This window comes from Amblyomma mixtum, chromosome 8 (genome assembly GCF_055824585.1).
Source record: "Amblyomma mixtum isolate Tamu chromosome 8, ASM5582458v1, whole genome shotgun sequence".
Classification (NCBI taxonomy): Eukaryota; Metazoa; Arthropoda; class Arachnida; order Ixodida; family Ixodidae; genus Amblyomma; species Amblyomma mixtum.
Window position 1 is genome coordinate 20,475,996 of NC_143019.1, and position 26,859 is coordinate 20,502,854.

Genomic DNA, 26,859 nt, shown 5'->3' on the forward strand with positions numbered 1-26,859 from the left:
CCGCATTAACAATTGCACACAAGCAGGTGGTCTTGAATTCTGGTTAGAACAGCTTGAAGAGACCGACAACAGAATTTCAAAAAACTTTTTTTTTTCGGTGCAAAAGGAAAATTTAGTACAGTAAATTTTAGTGCCCATCAGTTTTAGCATAGCACCTACAGTTTTAGTGCACCGTAGTTACCACTTCAAGAAATGCAAAACAGTGTGGCGCCATCTATCAACCAAAGCTCGAAGTGGTACTGTGAAAGGCACACTGGAGACTAAACAATGATATGACAAACACTTCCATAATAATAATAAAAAACAATGCACTTAAAATATGTAAAATTTTACTGAGATGTGGACAAGTGGTGGAATACAGCGGCAGTGGTAAGGTTTCATAAGACGTGCCTTCAGATTGACTTGCGCAATTTTTAATGCAAAGCCCAACTTACAAATCCTCATTTCTTCAATACTTTTATAAAGTGTTGCTGGAGATGATTTCACAGAACTGCCATTTATTTTCAGAATGCGTTCATAAACCATGGTCACCCCATTTCTTGTGCTGTTTACATGCATTAGCATCTGAACAAACCCCCCTGCAAGAAGGGTGCTTTCCTTTCTCACACTCAGAAATGCAGGCAAAGCTGCCAAGCCATGGTGGACAAAGAAGCTGTATGTTTGGACCAATACTGCCAATAGTTCTTTGTGGGTGCAAGTCAGCCTAGTTAAGAGTTTTGTGTGAAAGCCCTTTAACTGTCTTCCTAGCCGTCACCACTACCTGACAACACGGCCACACTGGCTTGCAAAATGCACAGGTTCCCAGTTATGCCACCATACTCGCGCCTAGATGATGCTTTCAAGGATTTCCTCTACTCCTGAACGTTTAAACAAAACCGTTCTCTTCAAGCACAACCTTTGTGGGCAGCCCACTTATGGATGGAGCAAGAGGAGAGACGTCTGGGTGCATTCAAATACTGCCAACTTGCACGACTCTCTGCAAAGCCAACGTGCTAGTGCTTTTTTCTCCCATAGTGGACCACATTGTACTCAAAGTCCAGTTTGTTCATTAATTTCCCCAAACATGCAGGTGCATATTTTGTAATGTGTTCCCTTTCTTGCTCACTCGGAACTGCACAACAATGATTCTCGCTTCCCTCTGATAAATGACCGATGTGCAAGTGAGTCGTACAGCCATGGCCATAATTCCTTTCATGTATTCCGCACTGAAATTGAGCTCGCACTCCATGTATAAATGCTTACGCGCTCATGCATAAAACAAAACATCCATCATACCTCCTCCGCGTAAAAGACTAGAAGATGGTTTGGTTGGTTTGGTTTATGGGGGTTTAACGTCCCAAAGCGACTCCGGCTATGAGAGACGCCGTAGTGGAGGGCTCCGGAAATTTCCACCACCTGGGGTTCTTTAATGTGCACCGACATCGCACAGCACACTGGCCTCTAGAATTTCGCCTTCATAGAAATTCAGTCGCCGCGGCCGGGATCGAACCCGCGTCTTTTGGGTCAGCAGCCGAGCACCATAACCGCTGAGCCACCGCGGCGGCTTCCGACTAGAAGAGTTAGAACCCCAAAGCAAGCTCCAGTGTGCGCATGCATTTTCGAGCACAAACACACTGCTCCAGTTACTAAACACCCACTCTAGCGGACCAGAGTTTTGATAGCCCAGTGCATGATACTCCAGGTGCATCAGGACATTTCAGTAAACCAAGCTAAAGCTGAGGTGCCAAGCTGAAAGGGCAAAACGAACGGGCCCCTGACTGAATCATTGTCGATAAATTCCACTTGCATCGAGTTACCACATGCCACTCACAGAATGTGAGGGCCAACATTTTCCGACAGCCAAAGCACAGCAGTTCTCACTGCCCTCATGATACCACCAGAATAAGAAAAAACATAGCAGTTTGCAACTGTGGTGCACACAGGTTAACTATTTTCTCACATAACCGCTAGAGTATACACGGTCAAAAATTTTCAGTTTAGAAACTTCTTAGAGAAAAAGGAAAGAAACTAGAAAGGTCCCCCTAAGCCACAGAACTTTTCTTCCCATATTAGCTTACAATTCCTCAAAGTAAAACATGTCCAGGTTGGCACAGTAATGCGTCCAAGTGTTCTCAAACGATTACTTTTGACGACCCTTTCATTTTTTTGGATGACGCTTGATATAGAAACCTAAGCATATTAATACCAGTCAGCATGTTTAGGCTGGCACGTACAGTGAATGCCACGAGCCCAGTACATTCAATTATATATGCAGGGTATACATCTGGCCCTGAGAGGTACAAACCATCTGCGGCATCATAAAGGCTCCGACTGTTGTGAGAGCTCTGTTCTTGCCTGCGGTGCTGACGTTTACGAATATCTGTCCTGCAGAAACCTCGTTGCATGCTTCCAAAGAAACTTGCTGTGCTTTGTTCTCGCCTTCCCAGCGATGCAGTGGGTAATAACGCAAGACCAAAATTATGCTGACATGAAACATGACAACGCACTGATACATCCGTGTAGCCCATAGAGTTTCTTACTATTACCTAGAGGGAAAGCTGGCGGCGCTGCACTTCAGCCACCATGGACGCTCAAAGCATCATGGGGCGGTGAGCTACTTGTTGCGGCACAGTCGTAATTTTTGGGGAGCACGGAGTGGCACTACTAAGACGTTTCATTCCGCAAACGCTGTTCGTGTGTGCGCAGACGACTTTCGCACGAACGCAGTGTGCAAAACCCATAGTAGTGAAAACGCGACGACACACGACGCAATAAAAGGCTTTACTTTTCAGAAATGCCATTAAAAACCTCTTATAGTGTTTGAGCAACAACATTTTTTTTGAAACCATATTTAGTTTTAAAAGTGCGCCTGTTAATTACGAAATATTAGTTTTTGTAGTATTCATTGCTTGGCCAATAGGAGAGCTAGCCATGCCTTATTTTGGGCGAACTTTACACTTAAATGCTTTTCTGCTCGTTTGTTGCAATTTGCATAGAGGATATTGAATGTTAGGACATTCTTGATTATCGAATAGCGTTTATTTTTGCATTATTTTTTGGAAAAAAGTTGAAGTTCTGCAGTCGGTAGCTCACTGCCCCACGATGCTTTGAGCGCCCATGGTGGCTGAAGTGGTCTCGAGGGGTCTCCATGCAAACTCCCATAGACGGGCTGCCAGCCTTCCCTCTAGGTAATAGTAAGAAACTCTATGGTGTAGCCAGAGAAATTTTTACCTCTATGACCCTTGTCAACGAACACATCCCGCCCCACGGTGGTCTAAAACCAGACCCTCAACCAACGATGCAGTTTTCAGAAAAGCAGAAGCATCACAGGCAGAGAGAGAAAGCGAGGAGGTCACCTGTGGGCAAGCTCCTGCTCGGACTCGAACAGGCCGAACTGACGCAGGGTCTCCTCCAGCTCCTTGGTGCGCTGCAGGTCGCTCGCCTTGGGCGGAGCCGTGCTGATCGCCGAGGTCATGCCCAGCGTCTTGTCCGCCATGCCCGGCCCCAGCTGCGGCTGCTGCTGCTGCTGCAGCAGGGCACTGGTTCCCCCGCCGCCACCGCCACCCAACGGGTCCCCGCGACCACCCGCCGCGGGGAAGCTGCAGTGGGGGAACAACATCCCTCTAGTCCTTTCCGCTCGGCAGCTTTTACCAGCCACAGCTTGCCAAACTTGCAAGAATACTAAGCGGCCAACAGAGAGCAAACAGGCTTCTCTCAATAGGAAACTTTCAGTGCAAAGTGCCACTGTGGGCATCCTTACACTCCCTTTCATACTTAACGTGCAACGGTAAGGAAGATAGGCTAAGAATTGCGCCCAAGAAACATGACTCTGCTCTATCTCACTAGTAGTTCTCGAAACCTCAGCGAGGGTTTTGACGAAAGCATGGAGCAGTATAAATTAACATGCTCGGCACTGCAAACCATGGACCAGGCAGCCAGGAGTAGAGTTACTGAACTCTCCGATTGCAATAAACATGGCAAACCACTTCATGGGTATGCATGGGGTCGCAGCAGTTAGACGTACTCACTGTGTTTCATTCCCCCACGTCACCAACTTTTTAAGGTCTTGGTAAGGGGCAGGTTGAAAATATGGCAAGAGGTAAAACGATGTACAGCAGTACGATGGAGAACTTTTTCAGGCAAAGACATAGCCAGCGCGAAGGGTCGCTCCATGGAGCATTGGAAGCGTTTTAGGTTATGTATGAAACGGAGCACAGTTCTCGTACACCAAAGGACTGCACGGACATACTCAATTCAAGAATGAACCTTCCTTCCCACTAGCTTCGTTCATTCCTCTCCCCCGACGTAGGAAAACCAAATAAGCTCTGCCCAGCTAATCCCCCTGTCTCTGTTTTGTCTAGCTGTAGTCTGAAGTGGCAAGAAGGACAGACAGAAACCGACAGACGAGAGATTACCTGCAAGGAGTCTAGAAATGGCCTGCGCCCCACAGAGTTTGCGAAAGGAATCTAGGAGACGCATTCAGCATGGAGTTTTCTTAATTTCCTTCAGCTTGTGTTTACGTTCACTCTGTTTATGCCCGCCACCTGACAAAACCGTTTCAGTTGGCTACCCTGAACGTAAGGGTGTCCCATACATGGCAAAATTAGTTTTGAAAAGTAATTAAATAACATTACAAGTTATTGCTCTCAAAAAGAAATGACATTACATTAAAACTACTTCCAAAAAGTAATGAAAATCACTTTTACGTTACTTTTTATGGGGCGGAGAACTCGCCAAAGTCTCCGTTTCGCACAGCGGAGCGACACAGGGCCCGTGCTAACTAACGAAACCCAGCTCAATTTTCTCCCAAAGTCCCGCGTCAGATTTAAAATCCCCTCGATGATCTCCAATCGGCAACACGTGACGAAGATATCGGAGCGGGTTCTTCGCGCACCCTGAATCATCACCCGCAGTGGTTGCGCTAGACGACGGCGCACAGTGGCGGGAAGCGACGTCATTCATTCGGCACAGCACAACGCGAGGAAGAATGCGCGTAGTATCACACTACGATGGAACGCGGGACGCCAATCGACTCGATCTCACGCGACCGACGTTTTTGCTTTGTCAACTTTTTTTTTTTTTTCACGCGTCTTCGTTCTCTCCAAGAAACGGCGTTCTGACGCACGCCTGCCGACGGGCGTACGCTGACAACTACGCGGCGATAAGCGTTCCTCGCTAAACGCCCAAAGAAAAAGAACTCGCCTCGGGTTAACCGCGGTCGCGGCAGGTTGTAGCCCTGCTCTGAAGAACAATCAGCAAAAAAACTGCGCAGACGCTGCTATTTCGACGGCGGCTGTGTTGGCTTTTGTTTAGACTGCACGAACACTAGTTCGTAGTTGCTACCGACGCAGTCGGCGACCGCGGAGGCAGACGTTCGCGCCGACAAAGCAGGTTGCTTCGCAGCAAGTCCGTGAAGTCGCTGACAACTACGCAAACCAAAAGAAAAAAAAAAGCGGCGGCGATAATAAACGAACGGGGGAATTCGCCGTAGCGGCGTTGCGTAAAACGACCTTCTCGGAAATTTCGTCGTTGACGGGTGCTAGTTTCGCTTGGAACATGCGCCGTGCGAGGATATTTCAAAACAGGCGCACGCCGCTTGAATAAGTGACGCGAGTGAACGTTTAACGCAAGCGAAACGCAAAGCACCAGCATCGGGGGCCAACGGCTTTCGGCGAGACGCTCGAAATGCGCCGTCGCGCGGTCAGCGCGTTTTCGAATAAGAATGGAGGTGTCCAAAAGGTGATAGGCCTACCGGGAGTTCTCGAAGAGGACCATTGTTCGCGCTCGCTGCTCGGCTACGGACGCGCTGGGCGACGCTAGATGCCCTGTCGGCGTTTCGGCGGCTCAGATGGCGGCGTCTCGGAAGGAGCGGAGCAGTGTCTGCAGCCGCGCGTTCTCAAGCACGTCCAGCGAAGTGTTATTGTCCACGCGCTAGGCCTAACCGCCGTGACTGCTCGGCCGACGCACCGAGCGAACACCGCGTCGCGAACTGCGCTTCTGCGCCACTCACCTCGACATCCTGGCGGTCGCGGGCGCAGTCGCGGTTATCCCCTGCTGCTCTTTAGCCGCGAAAAGAACTTCATGAGGGAAAATACGGCATTAAACCGCAGTCACCACAAAATACAATTCAGACCGTCTGCTGTGGACTTATGTAATGCAGCGACGTCCAGTAGCGGAAGTGGAAGGCGAGGAACTCGGTTGCCTCTATCACCCGCCAGGAGTCCGAAGCTGCGTTGTCAGTGTCGTTATCGTTTATTTGTATTGATGGATAAAGACGACGCATTTGCAGCTGTTCATGCCCCGTGCGCAGGTTGTAGTGAATGGAAAACTTGGCGTATTATTATTATTATTATTTTTCTTTTTCCGTAGTTCGCATTTTGACCGCTACGCAACTCAACGACACGATCAATCACTACTCCACTACCTCCACCTGAGCAGTACCCAAACAAACACACGTGCAATCTGTGCGGTGCGTTATCGGCCTTGGTGGCTATGATCGCCGGGCGGTAGGCGGTCGCATATTGTCATTTTAGTTTCCTCGAGCGAAGCGACCGCGGCATGATCTTCGCGCTGCTCAAGCTGCCGCTCACCGTGTTCGGTGGCGTCCGACAGCTCGCGTCCCATTCGTTCTTCGTGGCTCTGCTGTTCTCAGTGATAACATGGACATCCATACTTCTCTACGGCGTTTTCTACTGGAACTACATCCCAAAGTCGTCGCATGTATTCCCGGTGCACCTGCATTTCGAGTGAGTTTGGCGCTGAGTTCTCTCTTTCCTAATGCGGCCAGCGCAACCTTGGAAGTGCTCGGAATCGTACTTTACAGCTGTTTCAGCTCGGGCCTTGGTTTCGGAAGTGTGATTGATCAGGGTCACTGACGCGTCGCCGTTTCGACGGCGTCTTGAACGCTCCTTACAGGTCTAAAGCATGTCCAGGCGGCTTTTGCGACTACCCGATGGCCAACGTGACCATCGTGAGACCGGGGCAGGACGACGTAAGTGACGACATGCAATATAAGTGCGCTGCACGGATATGCATTACACCCGCCGTTATCGCGACCTGGACGCGGGTTTCAAATTCCGCTGTGACCGGATCTGTCGCTGCGTTGTCGTTGCAGTACCTGGCCAGGGGTCAGAGGTACAAAATATACCTGGAACTTGAAATGCCGGAGTCCGAGGCCAATCAAAGGATAGGTGAGGATTTCATCGCTGTAGCTTTCCTTTTATTTGTCCGTCGCTATAGTTAGCAACAGCAAGAGCAGACGGCCCTCTTATCGAGGCTCATGCATCCTATCGTCTTGTAAACGGAGGCGAAGGTTTCTTCGAGTGCTTTTTCGAGGAGACGAAAAAAAAAAAAGGTTGTGTATGATACTGCCATGGCCAAAGGCCGGTGGAAATACTTTCCCACTCTTCCTGGCCTCACATGCGCAGGTATGTTCACGGTCCGACTTGACATGATCAGTGAAGATGGAGAGGTGCTGAGGTCTACGCAGAGATCGGTAAGAGTTGCTGCTTGTGGTACTCGTCCCTTTTTCCCAATGTCACAGTGGACGTCAAAACTCTAATGGACGTCCTGCAGACGTCCATGGGACGTCCAAGAGAGTTTCAGTGCCCACTGGGCCTTTCTCCCCAATTGTCTTCCTTTTTCACTTTTGTATGTTCACAGTTATACTAATCACAGCTTGCCTTGCTCGGTCATTGTTTCTCTACAGTATGTATGTGCAAACAGTAACACTTTGTATTACATAGCCAGTCCAATGTCTTGTCATGGGCCTAGTTGGTCAGTTGTATTCCTTTCCTGTTTACATGACGTGACTCTCTTAGCCTGCCTTCTCTCATTCATATACACTATCTCCTGGATTTTGCCCTTCTTTCTTGAGTACTTTTCCGCTTCCTTCCCCTCCACTGTGCTTTTATCTCCTTGTGCAAACACTCTTGTTTCCTTGCAAATCACAGTGTATGGAGAGCACAGAAACAACAGATACACAAGGACAAGAAGCAGGGCAGTCTATGCAGATAGGCTTCTTTGTGCGTTGCCATGCATGATTTCACTAACTACTACTTCCATTCTCCAATAATAGAAAAATATAATATAACAATAATAATAATATAATAGAAAAACGTGACTTTTTCCCGCTACTGTATAGCTGCTTCGTGTAAAGCTTTTCTCAAAAGTCTTCTGGTTATATGGTTTGCTTTTCAGCTGTTTAATGCAACAACCCCAGACTCCAGAAAAATCTTTTGAGTGCAAGGGTTCTGTTTACCTTACAGAGGTTTAGAGCTTCAGAAGTACCTCAGGTGACACACTACGCAACTGAAAAGCAAACTATGTGGCTTGAAGATGTTTGACTAATGTTGAAGTGCATGGTCTCAGTCTGCTTGTTTGGTTGTGGGTTGTCACTGTGTCTGCACTCATGTCTGGTGTTATCATTGTTCAGTGTTTTTCACTTTGTAGTTGAGCGCTTACGAAGTGTAGCTAGCATTTATGTGTGCAAGCACTTGTGTGGGGTGGCGTGAAAACCAGTTTTGCATCCTCGCATGTGGTGGTAAACTTTTCAACTCGACGTAATATTCTTTGTCACATTCCTTTCTCCTGCCGCTCTATGTAACAGGGTGTCTTGCGGTACAAGTCACTGCTCGTGAGACTCTTCTCAACGTTGTTTTACATTCCAATGCTCCTCTTGGGGTCGGCGGAAGAGAAGCAGACCGTATCAATCCTGTTGTTTGAAAGATACATGGAGGACTATGTAAGTTGGGCACTGTGATGCGCTTTTCCGAAGTTTTCTTATTATTCGAAGTTATCTTTGTACTCGTTAATGGTTTCGAAGTTAATTCGTCATACACGGCCATGGAGTAGCAAATAACGGTTTGTTGTTGTTGTTCACTTATAGGCAAAGCCAGCAACTCAAGCAGGCATAATGATCCGAAATAGCCACATTGAGGTCTACACAGCAACACTGAAAATATATGCAGACTTCACAGGATTGAGGTAAGAATAATTCTTGTCAGTGGCATAAAATGCTGATTATATTTCCATTTCAGCTGGTATTAGTTCTGATGTTGGACCACTAATTTGAGGTTTGTGTCAAAACTACGCCCCCCCGCCCCCCACCTCAATGCACTAATTTTTTTGTTTGCTGTCACGTTTTGTACTCATTAGGAAAAGCTGATTAAATACTTCATTCCATAATGGGGGTCACAATCCTTAAAAGTAAAGACTTTAACGAAACCTTTTCTCATGAAAGACGCCCATGTCATTACCTGTGTTAGGGTGTAGACTTGAGCAAGTTGGGACCTTAAACCCATGTCATCTTTTATGGGTGAAGATACTTTTTTGCTAGTATCTTGTTGCCACCTCAGGCAAATAGTGCTTACTCAGATAAATGATAGACTGGTCAAAGGAGTATTAGTGAGTTGGTGCACAACATGGCAAATCTTCACTGGAGTGGTGCTTTTGCCCTTTCATTTCTGCGTGGCACTGCGACTGTTGATCAATAAGCTCGCCTGCATATTACTTCCTTCCAATGCTGGCCAGGTACCTCCTCTACAACTGGCCACTCACGTCAGCTGTGATGGGCGTGTCGACAAATTTCTTCTTCGTGAGCCTGGTAGCGTTATTGTCTTGGAACCACCTGGCTCCAGCCAAGCCGAAGCCACGTCGATCCTCAGGCAACAGGAAGAAGAGTCCCAGCGATGGAACGAAAAAGTTGGAGGAGCAGGCCGACGAGGTGGAAGGTACGTGGCAGACATTCCCAGAGCGCACCGAGCTGCAGTGGGACCCAGATGAGTGGGACTGGGACTTGTGCTCGCAAATAAGTGTGAGTCATTTGTCACCTGGGATTGGGAGCATGGCAAAGTAAATGTGAAGTTATGATGTACTAGTTGTGTCTGTTGTTGACAGTATGAACAAATTGTTGCTTAATGAGGTCCACCGGTGTTTGTGCTTCCAGATGTGAACTAGTGTACCGACTTGTTTGTACTTGCATCCTTTTGAGCTCCCAATCTATCTAGACTGCGTTTGGCATGTGGTGTAATACACCGGTGTTTGTGCTTCCAGATGTGAATTAGTGTACCAACTTGTTTGTCCTTAAATCTTTTCGCTGTTCATCATCTCCACCTTTTGTGCTCCCATTCTATCTAGACTGCGTTTGGCATGTGGTGTAAATATATTAGTGGTGATTATTCATTGCCCCTCAACACGTCGTTTTTTTTCCACTGAGGGTCCTGTAAAGCTACTAACGCAGGTTGTTGCTCCGGGTCATGAGATTTATATTTGTTGTAGTCACACTTCACAACTATGATTTACAGGATAATAAACAAATAAGCTTTTTCCTGTATGTGTAAGCAGGAAGAACACAATGAAAACATAAAAAAGAATGGTGGCATTGTTGGGATGGTGAATCATTTTGCATCGCCTTCCGCTGTATACCCTCTGTACAAAATTGCGAATGGAACAGTTGAAGGAACCTGTGCATGCAACCATGCTTTGTGTGGTCGAGATTGCCGAGATGTTTGAGCCTCAGGGCTTGCCTTCTAGTCCTTCAAGCTTCTGTAATTATTTTGTTGCTTATGCCAGGATTGTTAATGGCAAGATTGTCTTTCATGATGTAAGCGCGCATTTCTCACTGGTGCCTCGCAGCCTAAGTGGTTATTTTCTAGTTCAACTTTCGCTGCAATAAAGTGTGACATGTTTTGCTTGTTCAGAGTTTTGTGCAATAAAACTTAATCTCTGGCATCAGTGATGAGATTGATTTGAACTCATGAGCTTGATTACATGAGACTCCTCAAATGCTCACCTCCGGATCCAAGACTTTTACCACACCCATGGTGCAAAAAAATAAAGACTTGCATAGCTACTTAAGTGCTCCGTTTTACACTCTTACTTTCATAAGTGCTGCAGTAGATTAGAGGTCATTAGCTTTTTAAGTTCACAGTTCTGAGGGCTGGTGCTAACAGCTTTTGAAATCTGTGCATGCAGCAACTAAAAATGGATGCACTAGCAATATGATAAACATTTACTGACAGTCTGCTTTCATGTCCACAGTGTCCGCGTGTAGCAACAGGTATATGAAGTGATTACAGTTGTGATAAGTACAGCACCCACTTTCTTTTCTCTGTGGTGTGACGTGTTAGTATAAGCGCCCAATCTCACTCTGGGAGATGTATGTTCTCAACACAAAATCAAACCCCCCCTTTCATTTTGTCACCAGATACCATACATGAACTTCTATTTAGTGCTCATGGTAATCATATTTCATGAAGTCTGATCAGTTACACTCTATGGATGCTACACAGGCATGTTGGTAATGAAAATGTTGCAAGGTGTAAACGTACATCGAAAAAAAAAACTCAATTTACTCAAGGCTGACTTGGGAAAAGACAAGTGCCGGTTAGAAAAGTTTCCATATGCTAGAGTTTTGGAGCATGTACGGCTGCCTGACGGCCTCACATGGTCCACATTTATTCCAGATGACACTGCCAGTGACATTAGTGGCAACCAGCCCGATCTCGTCAAGGAGACGGTGGAGGCCAAGAAAGTCCGAAAGAGGAAAGGCAAGTTTTCATTTTTTTTTTCTCTTTCTAACTTGCGACATTTGCCATGGGAGCTTTTAAAAGAGAACTTAGCATTGCATGAACAGTGCACTTTGCCTCTGAACTTGGTCGCCTGCTACTTTTGTACTTTGTGGTGATGAAACTAGGCCAATACAGCACATCAGTACCGGTGACGAAATTATACGTAGTTTCGTTGAATCGCCGTGGGTATCTCTGTGGCTGTGACAGTGTATTGCTTGGTAAAGGTGCCTTATGCAAAATGCCTTTTGTCGAATAAACACTGTGTGAAGTGTCCGGTGTGGTCATTGTCATTGTTGTTGGAAGTGCATGCAACACTCTAAAAAAAAAAAATACTTCAGTGCCACTAATTTTTGTTTTATGGTAATCAATTTTCCTACCTCTTATAAATTTTTAAAACTGTACACAACAATACATCACATACTTGTGCACGTACTGTCATAGATGCAAGATGAAAAAAATCCAAACTACTACACTTCTGTGAGCTGTGCAAGGAACGAAAAATATGCACAACGACTGGTACCTTGTCATAAATTGCTCAAGATGATTTCGGTTCACTTTGCACCACTCGGTGTTTAGAACGAACAACATCTAAGGGAAAGCTAATAACGTCTAGGCTTTCTCTGGTGTTATTGGAAGCACAATTTTGGGCTGACACTCATTTTTGCAAGGCCCTTCTGTACAGCGCTTGCTACTGGCTGCAAGGTGCTATGATTATTTACCTTTGACTGGCAGATGCTTGGACTTGGTGGAACTAACCTGACAAGGCACCTCCTTCGCGCAGAGCTGGACGAGAAGACCGGGAAGACGCTGCGGGAACTCTTTGGAGCCAGAACTAGGGGGAGCGATGCTAGCTTGTCTTCTCTCGGCGATGACCAAATCGCGAGTGGCGACGCCACTCGGAGGAGATTGGAGCAAGCGCAGACATGAAATTGTCCAGTTCTGCCAGGACTCTCAAAACGATGCAAGACGGCTGTGCCTCAGCTGTGATAGTTCCTTGCCAGTGCCACCAGTTTCTCGTGGCAGCACTGTTGCCTACTACAATTCCAGGAGTATCCATTCCACCTCTCTGGGATTCATTGTGGCACGTCTTGGAGCCAGCCCAAGTTTTATCTTCGTGTGAACGCACCGTGTGAGCAAGCGTCTGTGCGCGCGGTCGTCAGTTCTACATTTGGAGAAATCTGACTTTTCGCAATACTTTGAAAAGCCGTGACAGCATGCTCAATTCAATTTTACCACTCTGCGACTCACTGATTGTTTTCCGGTGGTTGTGTTTTAGTATGTGGGAGTCTGCAAGCCCCGTGTGTTGTACAATCTGCAACTTTGAACTGATACATACCCCTATGCAATTATGGGTGTTATATATGCCATATGCAACAGGTGTCAACTACAATGCCTGCATATTACGGAACTGAAGTACCAACTTTTTCAAAGCATCCAGCAGTTGGGTGCTACGTGAAGTGTGCATGTAGTGAATTCAGTCACTGTTCTAGCCAAATGTCGTCGACAGATCCGAAGGGAGCATACTCTGGTATGTGTGTGTGTCTTGTGTCCAACATATATGCACACACGCTGCACTTCACTGGTTACACTTATTGTATAAACGGAGACTGCTCATAGTTATAGAAGATATCTTACAGCAATGGTTTCCCATACATTGAACATTTACGGGTTCATAGTTGTTGCTAGAATATAAATATATATAGTCAATACTGTCACAGCTATTTGCTTGCTTATGCCTCAACGATAGGACCAAATGGCCCTGTCTGAGTTGTGATGGCTATGTTTTACAAACTTTTAACTTGTGTTGAATGCCACATCATAGCACTAGAAGTTATGGCATATTTAGAGGACGTATATTTACATCAGTGTTGGCATTTCCTTCCTGTTTTTATAGAAACCTTTGGAGATTCTTAGAGCGACTTGTTTTATCTATGACAAAAGAGATGGACTTGAGTAAAGTTTGAGACAAATTGCACTACAGTGTGGGGCATATGTTTAGTATGAAATTGACGTTCAATGTAGGTTCCCTACTTTTGGTCGGTACTCTTTTTCCATGTTCTGACCAGTCACAGGCCTTCCACATTGAAGTCACTTGCTGCTTTCTTCCACACACACTGCACTAGGGCTCGCAAGTGTGTGGATATCCATGAGCACTTTTTTCAAGGTCCTGTGTGTTGTACCCCTGAGTGCAGGCTGTCATTATAAGCTGATAGCAAGTCAGTGCTGTCCAAGCTATTTCAGTACGAAAGCACTTCCAGCAGTGTCTGAGTAGCAAGTGTAGCTGGCTCACAGTCATTGGACACCTCAATCCCACTGTGCATGGGTAGAGGTGTCCACCTGCAAACTGAGGCAGTTATGTGCCTTTCCTCTTCTCCAAACCAGCAGATGTTTTGGGATTTTGAGGAGAGAAAAGATGCATAACTGGCTCTCCAGGTCAGTGGACACCTCAATCATGCTTTGAGGTATGTGGCTGTGGTGTCCACCTGCAAAAAAAGTGTGCTTCCACACATTGTGCCTGCTTGGTAATGCTAAACTGCCAGCTAATTTTTTGTCTAAAAGTCAATGAAGTGAATTATGCCTCAATTTTGTCTGCATTTAAAGCTATGTTAATTCACTTCTGTGTGGTTTCCTATTTTTTCATCAACATGTGCATACAAGTATTTTACTTTTGCTCTAAGTGCAAACTCTGCCTGGTGTGACACCCGCGAACGCCTACATTTAAGCTTTCTAAAGTCACTCAGCACAGTGGAAGCCAGATGGGTTGGATGGTGTGACAGCAACATCCCTGCCTGCTTCCCGGTGCTTGGGGTTATGACAAATTACACACACACAGGAGATGTCTCAACATAAAATTTCATTTACACGTCGTCAAAGAAAACGGGTGCTTGGCACCTTAATGAAACACCAGGTTTAACATGTCACCAGCCCAGCCTTTGTGTCCACAAGTTGCCAGGAACCACACTGTTCCAGTGTGCAGACAGTCTCGGTATAACAAGCCCCGGTGGTTGCAAGCTGATGTGAGACCAGATCCACTATGAACACAGGCTCCGGCAACGAAACGATGGGGTGAAAATACCTCTCGTCAGAGTCGGGTTCACTTGGGCCCCAGCATGTCCTTGGGCTGGACCCATTTGTCGAACTCCTCGGCCGTGAGGAAACCCAGCTTGATGGCAGTCTCCTTGAGTGTGGAGCCCTCCTTGTGTGCCGTCTTGGCGATCTTGGCGGCCTTGTCGTAGCCAATGTGCGGGTTGAGCGCCGTCACCAGCATCAGCGACTCGTTGAGAAGCTTGGAAATGCGCTCCCTGAAATGGGGCGCGAACATTGGCGAGCGTTGGCACGAGGTGTTGGCATGGCTACCGAGGCCATGCTTAGCAAGCAGCACATTAAGAACGCAACAGTTCCTCTGCACACATTAAGAACACAGTGCACTTATATTTTAGCTCTTATACGAAGCTTTATACCCATGCCACACGGACAGATTTAATGCCATTAAGTGCTTACTGCCTTAAGTTTTAATGGCATTCGTGTTGTGCCACACGAATAAATTTAATGGCATTAGCCTTACTGCCATTCGCGACCTACTGAGTTCGCCACAACTCATTCGCCCGTGGAATGCGTACTCTCGTTCCCATTCCACACGCAGAAAGGCATGCAGCTTTGTTAGTAACAACTTCCTAACCAGTAGGAAATGGTTAATTCTTAACTTTCAGTCAGATTAGACACCAATACCGCATTTTCGATGCGAAGAGCGCCATTTTAACCAGCCTTATTGACTGGTACTCTCGACTTGTGTGCTGACATGCGAGTTTACGGCTACTTTTTCGACTTGTAAAGCAGGAACAGCCGCATTTTCTGGAAAAGCGTTTTTACATTACATTTGAGCAACATTCCCGTTATATTGTGCTCATTAGGAATGTTTATATTCAGATGAAACTTTTGACTACCTTACAAGCGTTATCGTCATCGTCACTTTCGATAATAGCATTAAAAGTGGACGTGTAGCACCAGCTCCGAAAATAATGGCATTAACAAACTTAAGGCCTGAAGCATTTACTGCCATTTCTTGTGCGCGTGTGGCACGGGTATTAGAGTGGACCTTAGGATGTTATGTTATCAGGAATCGTTTTAATGTGAAAGCGTTTCTGACTCACGAGTGTATACAGGACTTGTCAGCAGAGCGTGTCCACATGAACTGTCAATAATTCATTATTGGGGCAATTGATAGAATAGCTGATTAAATAATTCTTAAATTATCATGAATTAATAAGTAAGTCACCAAAATGATTAATTAAACAGGTAATTATTTGGTCCAAGTAATGAATTAGTTGAACATGTCAATTACTTCACAAATTAACTGGCAATTTTGTTGAGTTGATGAATGAATGAATTGGTGATTAATTTATTAAAGGAGTACACTCAATTAGGTCATAAAATATTAACTGAGTAATTAAACAAATTGTCAATTATTGGTTCACTTCGTGAATTACTTCACACATTCATGGGTAATTCAATCAAATTTATGGATTGATTAATCCTTTGGAGTGCTTATTAGACTCCCTAGCAATGGGACCCATGTATTCGGATGTGGTAGAACCGAAGTTTGAGTGAAAACATGACTTAGAAACGACAAAGGCATTAAAGATACGAACACACAGCTACATAATCGGCAGCAGTAAGACAATCACATTACTGCACCTAAGCACACTTTAGTGCACCCCTGGGATTTTTAAGGAGCAATGTTTCCTAGCTAGCTGCACACGGGTCCTCTTGTGGCTGGTTCCATATGCTTCCCGTTTAACTCTGGCATGTCAAGCACGCTCACACACAGCACGTACGCTTGACAACCGCCAGCATCAAAGACGCCGCTCACTTGTTGGGGATGATGCCGGCCACGCAGTGGTCGGTGAAGGAGACGCTCGAATCGGCCAGCAGCCGCACAGAGCGCAGCACGTTGGAGACGATGAGCGGCTTGAACACGTTGAGCTCAAAGTGGCCGTTGCTGCCACCCACGGTGACGGCCACGTGGTTGCCCATCACCTGTGCCGCCACCATGGTGACTGCCTCGCACTGCGTCGGGTTCACCTTGCCTGCACGGAAAGGGAAGGGGGGGAGGGGGGACAGTCAGCTTGGGCCTCCAATGCAAAGTGCAACGACAGTACTGCAAGCTAGTTTGCAAGCACAAACTTTCTGCATACTTGTACTGCCTTTGGTACAGAAACTGCCATTTTGTAAACGGCTATATACATGGTAACTTCATGCACGCCTCACCATGCTGCAGCTAATTTTTTTTCTTTCTTAAGGGTACTGGTGCATATGCGTCTAATTCCTTCAAGTTGTGATGAGGATGCCATGCGTCAACGTAATTTTCAGTCATAATCATCAATGCTATATCGAGTCATTATCTTGCTTGTCTTGTATATATTTTTTATGCAGCCGAGCTGCTGACAGATTATTCCAGCTGTATCTATCAGTGCTGGTGTAGTAAGATGGCTGCTCACACGATGACCAGCCTTATGGCCACGTGACAAGCACTGTGAAGTCACGTGAGCGAGCACTCCAAGTGAACATGCCGGCCATGTGGCCTCGTGTTGTGCCATCAAGGTAAATGGAGCTGTACCGTGTAAAGATCTCCCCCAGCTGGTCACATGACCCCTGCACCATGCTTTTACCATGGGCATGCCTCAAACAGGAGATGAGAGGCAGTCGCTAATTCACAAATCGCAAAATCATAAATATAATAAGCATAACTGTTCTGGCATTATCATCGCAGAACAAATGTTCACAAAACAAAGTTTTTGGTTTCCTTGCTTTGAGCAGCAAGCTCATTCGTTCCTTCTCTGCATCACTGCTGCCTCATCAGAGGTCGATGGGATCCTACAGCTACTGCAAAAGACAGCCATGCAACTTGTCCACTGCCAGATGCGAGTAGTTTTCTGGCTGTTCAGACAGCAGGTTGGTGTGTCTGCACCTTTCCTCAGGCAGCCTCAGTATCGGGACCCAACCACAGTAGTCCGCAAGCATCTGTCGAGATTATAGAAACAGATTGCGAGGATTTCGTGGAGCAGTGCACAGCGCACCTGGCATGATGCTGCTGCCCGGTTCATTCTCGGGCAGCGAGAGCTCGCCGAAGCCACACCGGGGCCCAGATCCCAGGAACCGGATGTCATTGGCGATCTTCATGAGGCTGCAGGCGAGCACGTTGAGAGCGCCCGAGACCTCCACCATGGCATCATTGGCAGCCAGCGCCTCGAACTTGTTGGGCGCAGTCACAAACGGCAGCCCTGCGTAGACATGACCGCGGTTCAACTCTGAAGGAGGGCACACCACTTGAACACCAGACTGCAAATCCTAACATGCAGCATTCCACAGGTAAAGTGAACAGGCACATGCTTCAGATGATCATATAAAAAAAAAAAATCCGAAAGCAAGATTTCCGAGCATGACTCCAGTTAGCCGTTTTCAAACCACATGATGGTAATCAGACCACTTGTACGAGGTGGACTTGTGGGGATTGTAGGGCGCACTCTTAAAACGCAAAGTAAGGTGTTCAGTGTTAAATCACTTACTAACCCGTAAATTTAGATTGTTATGCTAATTCTATCAGTTTCAAGAAAAAGGGAGCTTCAAGAACTGTCTGCAAAGCGAATGATGAAATAGCATTAAGAAACCAATACCAGCCTGTTGGGTTAGGTGCAAAAAAAGAGGAAAGTGCACGGGAACACAAGGGCCAGTTGCCATCTCGTCATTCCTGTTCTGAAGGGGGTTACTGCTTTCATCAGCCTATGGCACTACTGGTGAGAACCATAGCAGGCCGCTTGACGTCTTTAATGAGTGCAAGAGTTGTGGCTCACCCGTGAACTGAGAAACCTTTTCAGCGACCTTCTCGGCGAACCCGATTCTGGTGTTGAGTCCCGTGCCAACAGCCGTGCCACCTGGTGATAGCACGCAGTACAGAGGGAGGGGGGGGGGGGGGGCACAAACAGAATGAGTCAGACAAATGACACAATCAGGATTCTGTTCCTCTCTCTTACATGATTTATGGGGATTTAACATCCCAAAGCGACTCAGGCTATGAGGGACGCCTTGTGAAGGGCTCCAGAGAAATTTCGAACACCTGGGATTCTACATGCACTGACATCACACACAGCATATGGGCCTCTAGGATTTCGCCTCCATCTAAATTCAGCCGCAGTGGCTGGGAATGAACATGCGTCTTTCGGGTCAGCAGCTGAGCGCCATAACCACTAAGCCACCGTGGTGGTGTTCCTCTTTGTTATACTTCTCACAACAAAACAACATGGCAGTGTGCTATGCAGTGCTCAAACTTTATTGTTACAGGTTTATACGGTTACACGAAAGACTGTGAATTAAGATAATCGCTCAAGCGTCAGGAGCAACTCTCAATGTTACAAACGACGGCCACAGAAGCATCAACAGTTCCATGTGCTTCAAATGAATTTTTGACATGAATTTAGAGGTGAATTTACAAGAAAACTAACAAGAACAAACTGACACAAAAACAGGACAGTAACGCTTGTCCTGTTTGACCAGTATGTGAAATATGTAAAGAAGCCAATCTGATCCACCGACCACCCACACCTAAAATGCGCACAGACCGACTCCCCAGAACTCTTGCAATGTTACAACATGTCTGAAATGCATGTGATGGTTTCCTTTTCAGACAACCACTTTGCTGCACTTGCAAATAATACTGACTCTGTTGCTGCTTCACCTCACTAGGAAGGCATGTAAATGAAGGCAACCTCATTCGACGTGCCAGAACAGAATGCAGGTGTCGGGAACACTAGCAAAGTGCAGGGCAGAAATGGAATCCCCACTAGGTGTCCCGAGGTGTCAGCCTCCTCAAGGCTCTCTACCATGAATTGTTGGCAATACATTAATAAATCTTTCAAAAACAAAAATAAAAACAAGAATGATGTTCTTCGTGTGACAGTGACGCAGTCCACCAAGGACGGCAGTCATTGCGAACACCAACCTGCAGCCAGGAAGTAGAGGTGTGGCAGCGTCGCCTTGACCCGCTCCATCCCGTACTGGATCTGGGCAGCATAGCCTCCAAATTCCTGGCCCAGTGTGAGGGGCACAGCATCCTGCGTGCACACCAGATATCCCACATTCATTGCAGAGCAGATCACAACTCTACGTGCAAAAAGGCACACCTACACGCAGAAGAGACAGGAGTACGCAACTGGGGCACAAGGGGTGGATGAAGCGAACGAGCCTCGCCTGCGTTCTGTTCACTTTGTCCATCTGTTGTTCTCAAATTTCCTGCGCTTCTTCCGACAGAATGGAACAAGTCCACCTACTAGCCACAAGGACATCATACAAATGCCACAATTCGCCATATGAATGAGCTTTATCATCGCCGACAGGCAAGTGAGAACTTGGTTTTATTTTGGTTTTTGTGGAGTTAACGTCGTAGTGGACATCTCTGAATAATTTAGGCCACCCGAGGTTCTTAGCACCGACATCCCACAGTACATGGGCTGCTAGCATTTCGCCTCCATTGAAATGCGACCATCATGGCCTGGATCAAACTATGCATCTTTCAGTTCAGCAACAAGAAGCCAGAACTTGAATTTCCTTGCCATGTTCATTACTAACCTTACGCCTGCCTGACACAATTTTTCATCACCTATGAAAATTAGCTAAAAATGTGGAAATGCAGAACAAAAGTAAAGCAACGTATTGCAAGCATTATTTCTTTCCCCTCCTGAAATCCTCAGCAGCAATCTCAGGAATGCTTGTAACCAGGAAAAAAAAACTGCATATTATGTTGCACGGTTAGGCCAAATGCAAATTAGGTATGCTAGCACTTTGGTTTCAGCTCGAGGCTCGGTTTTGAAGGTCGGGCAGGCATCGGACGAAGATCGGCAAGATTGAACTAGCGCTCCGCCTTAAGGGTATGACACAATAGTGTTAATGGGTTGACGCCCATATATGCGGATTTGGCCTTTCTTGACTTTACATTCATAGGTCCCTGGGAGTCCTCATACCACTCTTGGGCAGTGGTGAAACGGTTAAGCGATGCGTCCCTACGCTGCAATGGCAGGTGCCGCCACCACAGGGGTTTCAGGTTTCTCTTCTCAAGGAAACTCTGGCGACCAATCATTAACTTACCTGCCGCAGCGGTCAGTTTGCTCACAATATGGTGGGCAGGATGTGATGACACCATAAGGTCACGTGACAACCTAGGTGGCCCACAGCCCGGTGGGCAGAGGGACCTCACAGACAATGACCAAGTGGTGGAATACAACACCTAATATTAGCACACTAAAAAAGGCAGTGGGTTCGTGGTAGTATTAGGACTCAAACGTCAAACGAAGTACAGTAACCTCCCATGTATGAACTCCAAACACTCAGTCACTTAGCTACAGTACAATTCAGCAAAGGCTTACCTGGGTGTGAGTCCGGCCAATCTTGACAATGTCATCAAATTCATGTGCCTTCGTGCGCAGGGCGTCGTGTAGCTTCTTGAGTGCGGGCATCAGGCGGGTGTCGATCTCCATGGCAACAGCAATGTGCATGGCCGTTGGATACGTGTCGTTCGAACTCTGGAAGCATGTCATTGTGAGCATTAGGAGAGGCACAAATAACAAACGACCTCGACAGGAGTGACAAGCGAGTGAAATTATATTACTTGTTTCGCTACTGCGGCAGCAAACAAACAAAGTGGGAAGAGATTCAGGAAACTCGAAAACAAAACAAACCAAGGCTGCGTCAAGCTGGAAGATCGACACAGGTGTCATCGTTTTAGCATGGAAAGCATTCTAGTAAGAAAAAGGTTTGACCTGTTGCATCCCCCGACTGAAAACAACCTCGCAATGCCTTCCAATGACCTCTGTGTTTATTCTGTCGCAATAAGAATAGAATCTAACATGTGTTTTAATCACTCGTGCGAACATTTCAGTTACTGTCACTCAATCATCTTAGGACCTTCCAGTGCCACCCAGCAAGGATGAAAATGAAAATAGAGGAGAAGTTTCAGTTCTAAACGAGCCAGGATGTGAAGTTTCAAGCGGAATGTTGCGCATGGTATTTCACAGGAAATAAGCAGTGCAACGTTATTCACAGTGCACCCTGTGTCTTGCAATTGGCTACGACATTCAAGAGTCTGCCATCCTTTAGCCATCACTCAAACCGCCACATGCCAAAAAGTACTGCACACCTTTTCGCTAAATGTGAATACAGCAGAAGTCCCCACAGAACTCCTTCCAGCATAGAGTATCTTACTATTACCTAGAGGGAAAGCTGGCGGCGCTGCACTTCAGCCACCATGGACGCTCAAAGCATCATGGGGCGGTGAGCTACTTGTTGCGGCACAGTCGTAGTTTTTCGGGAACATGGAGTGGCACTACTAAGACGTTTGATTTCAAAAACGCTGTTCGTGTGTGCGCAGACGACTTTCGCGCGAACGCAGTGGGCAAAACCCATAAGTAGTGAAAACGCGACGACACACAACGCCAATAAAAGGTTTCACTTTTCCGAAATGCCATTAAGAAACCTCTTAAAGTATCTAAGCAACAACATCTTTTTTGAAAACATATTTACTTTTAAAAGTGCGCCTGTTAATTACGAAATATTAGTTTTTTTAGTGTTCATCACTTGGCCAATAGGAAAGCTAGTCATCTTTTATTTTGGGCAAATTTTGCACTTAAACGCTTTGCTGCTCGTTTGTTGCAATCATTAGACAAGATATTGAATGTTAGGACGTTTGTAGTTATCAAACAGCTTTATTTTTCTATTCATTTTTTGGCCAAAAGTTGCAGTTCCGCCACAAGTAGCTCACCGCCCCATGATGCTTTGAGCGCCCATGGTGGCTGAAGTGGTCTCGAGGGGTCTCTATGCAAACTCCCATAGATGGGCTGCCAGCTTTCCCTCTAGGTAATAGTAAGAAACTCTATGACTTCCAGTGAGTGCGTTCCATATCTAATAGCTCACACTGTGTTTCTTATCACTCCCTATCCCTAGCATTGCTTGTAACAGCTAACTTTTTTTTTACACTCTACCAAGGGTCTTGTTGTGATAAACTTTTGTGCGGAGCAGTTGTTGCACAGCAGATCTGACAACATGAGTAAGGTGTCCACCCTACCTGGCTCTTGTTGACGTGGTCGTTTGGATGGACGGGAGTCTTGCTGCCCAGCTTGCCTCCGAGGATTTCGATGGCCCGGTTGGCGATCACCTCATTGACGTTCATGTTGGACTGGGTACCCGAGCCAGTCTGCCAGATCACCAGAGGGAAGTGGGACTCCAACCGCCCGTCTATCACCTGCACGGAAGAGAAGTTTATATTCTTTTGTAACATCGCCTTATTTTTATGTCCCAATGCTATACACAGGATACAAGGCACACCATATGTAGTACCAGACTTGATTTAAAACACCCAGAATCAACACTTTCAGGCGCTTTGTACACAATTGCATAAGAGGTAAACTCACAGCTTTTTCCGAGAAATTGGAGCACTTAACAGTGATTTCATTATTTCAGTCAAATTGACCACCCTTCTTGTTGCAAATAAGATGCTTTTTTGTACCATGTAGTGAATGCAGTAAATAGTATTTCACATAAGATTGAGCTAGGTAACACTTTTTCTGCCGTTTTTGTGCAGACAGATTTTGCCGCGAGTGAAAACGTCGATTGTTTTTGCTCAATTTCGAGGGTAATGTGAATCTTCGAAATACAAAGTGATTCCACGATCCCTTGGGTGTTTACTTCACACACGAGAACATTTCGATGTTACTATTTCTAACAAATCTGACACTTTGTATGCAATTCTCCACATCGTTGTAAAAACTTACCTGCTGGTCTTTAACGTTCGAAAACTAACAAATTCCCTTCCCTGAGGTCAGAATATACTACTTAGGTGAAAAAATAATTCATTTCAGTAAAAACAAAAAATGGCGCCTGAAAGGGTTAACATACACTGAAATCTCTCCACACAGGTGCTAAAGCATTCTGCATCCATGAAGGCGCAGCCTCTGAAACAATCTGGCTATGCATTCAAAATATATTCACGGCAGTGGTCACACTACTTTCTGATGTACTAATGCTCTCATTACTCCTCCATGCCTCGGTTCACCGGATGGACATGTTCACGTCAGTGTTGCTAATGGCTGCAACTACGGAAAAGTGAAGTTGCCGAGCAGTAACTTGTGCTTTTTGGTTTATGCTTTATGGTGCACGGAAAAAGACGTGTACAGACTGGAGTTAGTCATGCATAAAAAACCCTTCTGGTATGTGACCATCATTAGCCTAACTATGTCCACTGCAGGGCAAAGGCCCAGTACAGTGCCAATGGGGAGGTGAGGGGAGGCGGCTACCATCCCAAAAATTTTCCAAGCGCTTCATTCAGACCGCAACAACGAGGATGTTTGATGATAGTGAAGTCAGCATTAGGCTCCCTCGTTAGTAAGTATATCAAGCTCTTATCACAGCATTTTGTTTATTTATTTTATGAAGAGCAGTACCACATAGGCACCATGCGTACCTAACACAACTGCCCATCATGCTTTCCCAGAGCTACTGAGCCACTGTGGCATTGCATACAAAGCCTTTACGCTGACAGCTAGGGCTTCGGTGAAGCGAACTCACCTCATCAGCTGCCTGTGAGATTGCATCTGCTAGCTTGGGGTCCAAGCCATATTCCTTGTTCACGATGGCAGCAGCCTTCTTGAGGATGCCAAAGGCCTTAATGACCGGCAGCTGGGAAGAGAAGGTAGGCAGTCATACATAGAAGCGTGTTACTCAGTTTCATTTATTGTACACACTAAGGCCCATCAGGCCTTACAGAAGCCGCAACTTCACTTGTGAAGTGTTGCTTGATGAAAGATACTCTATAATACTCTATAATCCACAGATCCTTCCCAAGAACACCTAATGTTGTCAACAAGTAGATTTCAAGCACTGTCAGCACTTGTGTAGCCAGGGCAGGAAAGAGGCACTCTTAACTATTAAGTTTTGATCAAAAAAGCATGAGAGAGTTTTATAAGTCTGAGTCATTGAATACTGATCCTTTTCATTCCCTCCGTGTTAATCATAGTTTATTAACAGACGATGATTGCTTCGCTATGAGTGAAATTTTCAACTGAAGCATTCCAAGCAGCAGTGCACATGCACGAAGAAAGTTTATATATTTGGTTATTCTTTGTAGAACCTAATTTTGCTTCTTATGCATACACTTAGAAGCAATGAACTTAATGGCATGCAATCCATCTGTGTTGTATACCCAGTGCTTTGCGAAGACCATCAAATGGCAGTCTCACAAGAAGACGATGGTGGTCTTCCAAGCTCTGCTATTTAAAAAGGTTCTGGGGGCATCACTAATTATGGTCCACGTAGAACATGTCACGAGAGCACGAAGTGAATGTCAAAAGAAAAGGGGACAGTTGTGCATTTCCTGCTTACAAGTTGACTGACTACAGTGGGCTCATTAATTTCAATTCAATTCGAACATCTGCTTTACTTGAATAGACACCTTGGTACCGCCAACATCAAGCGTATCGAGAAGGTTCCTCTTAATTCGGACAAACTTTGAGAGTTCAAATTTCAAAATCGTGTAATACTCACAGGCATCCTCTCATGCTCACCACCAATGTCAAAGTTGAGCATGGAACGCATCGTCTGTGCTCCATAGTATTTGTCACTGGGCACCTTCAGTTCACCAAATGTGTCCGATTCGATCCTAAACTCTCCCTGCAAAGAGTGAATTGGAAAAGTTCAACTAATGCACGTATAAATTTATTCGCGACGGAGGTGTGGCGAGATCACTTCGTGTTACCCACCTTCCTATTGGCTTTTCTTTTAAGGTCCCGCGACATGTGACGCATGCTAGTGGCTATTTAAAATATTTTAGCAATATTACTTGCGCTTCCTGTTTTAGTAAGCTTTTAAGCCTCCAGTTACTCCAGTCTGAAATCGACACCATTCCAATAACGAAAGTTTCGGGAGCGCGAATCTAGGCATTACAAGAAAGGTGCTACGGAGAATTTTTAAAAGGCAAGGCCTTACGTAAATGCTTGCAGAGTATCGGCTGGTAGCGTTCTGTAGCCGGCGCTACTGAAGAGATAAAATTGAGAGCACCGGTTCCGGATCGTAGCACAAAACTGGAATCATAACACGAGTTGCGTCAGTACTGACAACATTTAACAGAGAACAGAGTTGTTACGTTTTGGGACGATGCCCGACGAAGAGCGGCGATCTTCCGAGGAATGGCACGACTGCGATAAACTAGGAGTAACCTTGGCACTTGGGATGCTATTAAAAGGGACCGGTGCTCTCAGTTCATCGTTCGCGCAATCTGCTAAACATACGTTTCTTTGCATCGAAGGTGTTTTCGCATAAGAACTGGAGCTCACCGTTGCGGCAGCCGGCGCTCTAGCAGCCGACGAGTGCAGAGCCATCCTTCCTTGGGGAAAGTTGTGTCGCGCAAGGTGCCGCAGTTGCGAGACGAGGGCGACTGGTAGCTTCATGGCTTCAGCCGATAAGCGACACGTGATAATGGGGGAGAAGAACGGCTGTTATTTGCGCCGAGCGGACGCACGGAAACGAGAGCCTGCCGAGTCCACGCAGCGTACAGCAGAACTTGACCGGCGACTCTTGGGTGACCTCCCCCGCCTCCTCGCCGTGCTCCTTCTGATAGTAGGGTGGCTTCAGACAACTTGGCACATTATCTCTCTTGCGTATTACTTTGCTTAACAAATGGATAAATACAACTAAAATAGCCCCTAGCTAGAAGTTGTAGCGTTGCAAGTGTTCTCTAAAAAACAGCAAAAATTGAGCATTTTTTACAACTAAATGCGATAAGTCTTGTTTCTGCATAATTTTGTTATTAGTTTGTTTACTGCTGCATTTTAAAATAAAACTTTTGCAAGCAGAATTCAAGGGACGCTTGTACTCCTTCTGTTAGTAGGGTGACTTCAGACAAATTGACATGTCATCTCTCTTAGCTGTTACTAGTGGATCAACAAAATTAATACAGCACTTTGCAAGAAGTTGTTGCATTGCTAGTGGCCTCTGTTAAAAGTTGCAAAACTTAAGCATTTGTTTTGAACTAAATGCGCAAACGTAAGTCTCGTTTACGTTTATTATTGTTATTAGTTTGTTTATTTATTGCTGGAAATTAAAATAAAACTTTCACAAGTAGATTACAAGAGACGCTTTAATCTGCTATATAATGTATCCTCGGCCTTCACCATGCGCTATTGCGTAATTTTGTAACGCGTAATTTTTAAGCAGCAAAGAAAGTTAAAAGCAATAAATGTAATCAAAAAACAATATAAAAATGCAGTGAGCC

At 45.9% G+C, this 26,859-nt stretch overlaps 3 protein-coding genes across 10 annotated transcripts in view; 1 reads left to right on the forward strand and 2 right to left on the reverse strand.

Annotated features, from left to right (window-relative positions):
• LOC149331596 (poly(A) polymerase type 3-like) overlaps positions 1-6,167 on the reverse strand; it is a 33,167-nt gene extending 27,000 nt beyond the window's left edge. For 2 of the 7 annotated variants that reach the window (XM_089556766.1, XM_089556767.1), the window contains exons 1-2: positions 5,732-5,969; positions 3,336-3,578 (exon numbers count right to left, since the gene is read on the reverse strand). In XM_089556766.1, the coding sequence (XP_089412892.1) occupies positions 3,336-3,578; positions 5,732-5,754 (266 nt within the window). In that variant the 5' untranslated portion in view covers positions 5,755-5,969. The other 5 variants (XR_016285087.1, XR_016285086.1, XM_089556764.1 and 2 more) reach the window with 5 other exon arrangements.
• Positions 5,781-13,243, forward strand: LOC149331597 (seipin-like). 2 transcript variants are annotated; one of them, XM_089556776.1, is made up of 9 exons: positions 5,781-6,725; positions 6,895-6,970; positions 7,094-7,169; positions 7,407-7,474; positions 8,588-8,722; positions 8,867-8,964; positions 9,511-9,710; positions 11,445-11,528; positions 12,331-13,243. In XM_089556776.1, exons 1-9 carry the CDS (start codon positions 6,538-6,540, stop codon positions 12,474-12,476), a joined length of 1,071 nt encoding a protein of 356 aa, XP_089412902.1. In that variant the 5' UTR covers positions 5,781-6,537; the 3' UTR covers positions 12,477-13,243. The 2 variants fall into 2 exon arrangements, with proteins under 2 accessions (XP_089412902.1, XP_089412903.1); XM_089556777.1 differs by having other exon boundaries at positions 5,784-6,725; positions 12,282-12,441.
• Positions 13,244-14,386: 1,143 nt separating this feature from the next.
• LOC149331598 (fumarate hydratase, mitochondrial-like) lies at positions 14,387-26,197 on the reverse strand. The gene is made up of 10 exons (XM_089556772.1): positions 25,922-26,197; positions 25,134-25,259; positions 24,159-24,269; positions 22,660-22,836; positions 20,966-21,121; positions 19,546-19,657; positions 18,401-18,481; positions 17,627-17,830; positions 16,420-16,636; positions 14,387-14,851 (listed from the first exon to the last, which is right to left on the reverse strand). The coding sequence occupies exons 1-10, from the start codon at positions 26,033-26,035 to the stop codon at positions 14,644-14,646; spliced, it is 1,506 nt and encodes a 501-aa protein (XP_089412898.1). The 5' UTR covers positions 26,036-26,197; the 3' UTR covers positions 14,387-14,643.
• Between the last annotated feature and the right edge of the window lie 662 nt (positions 26,198-26,859).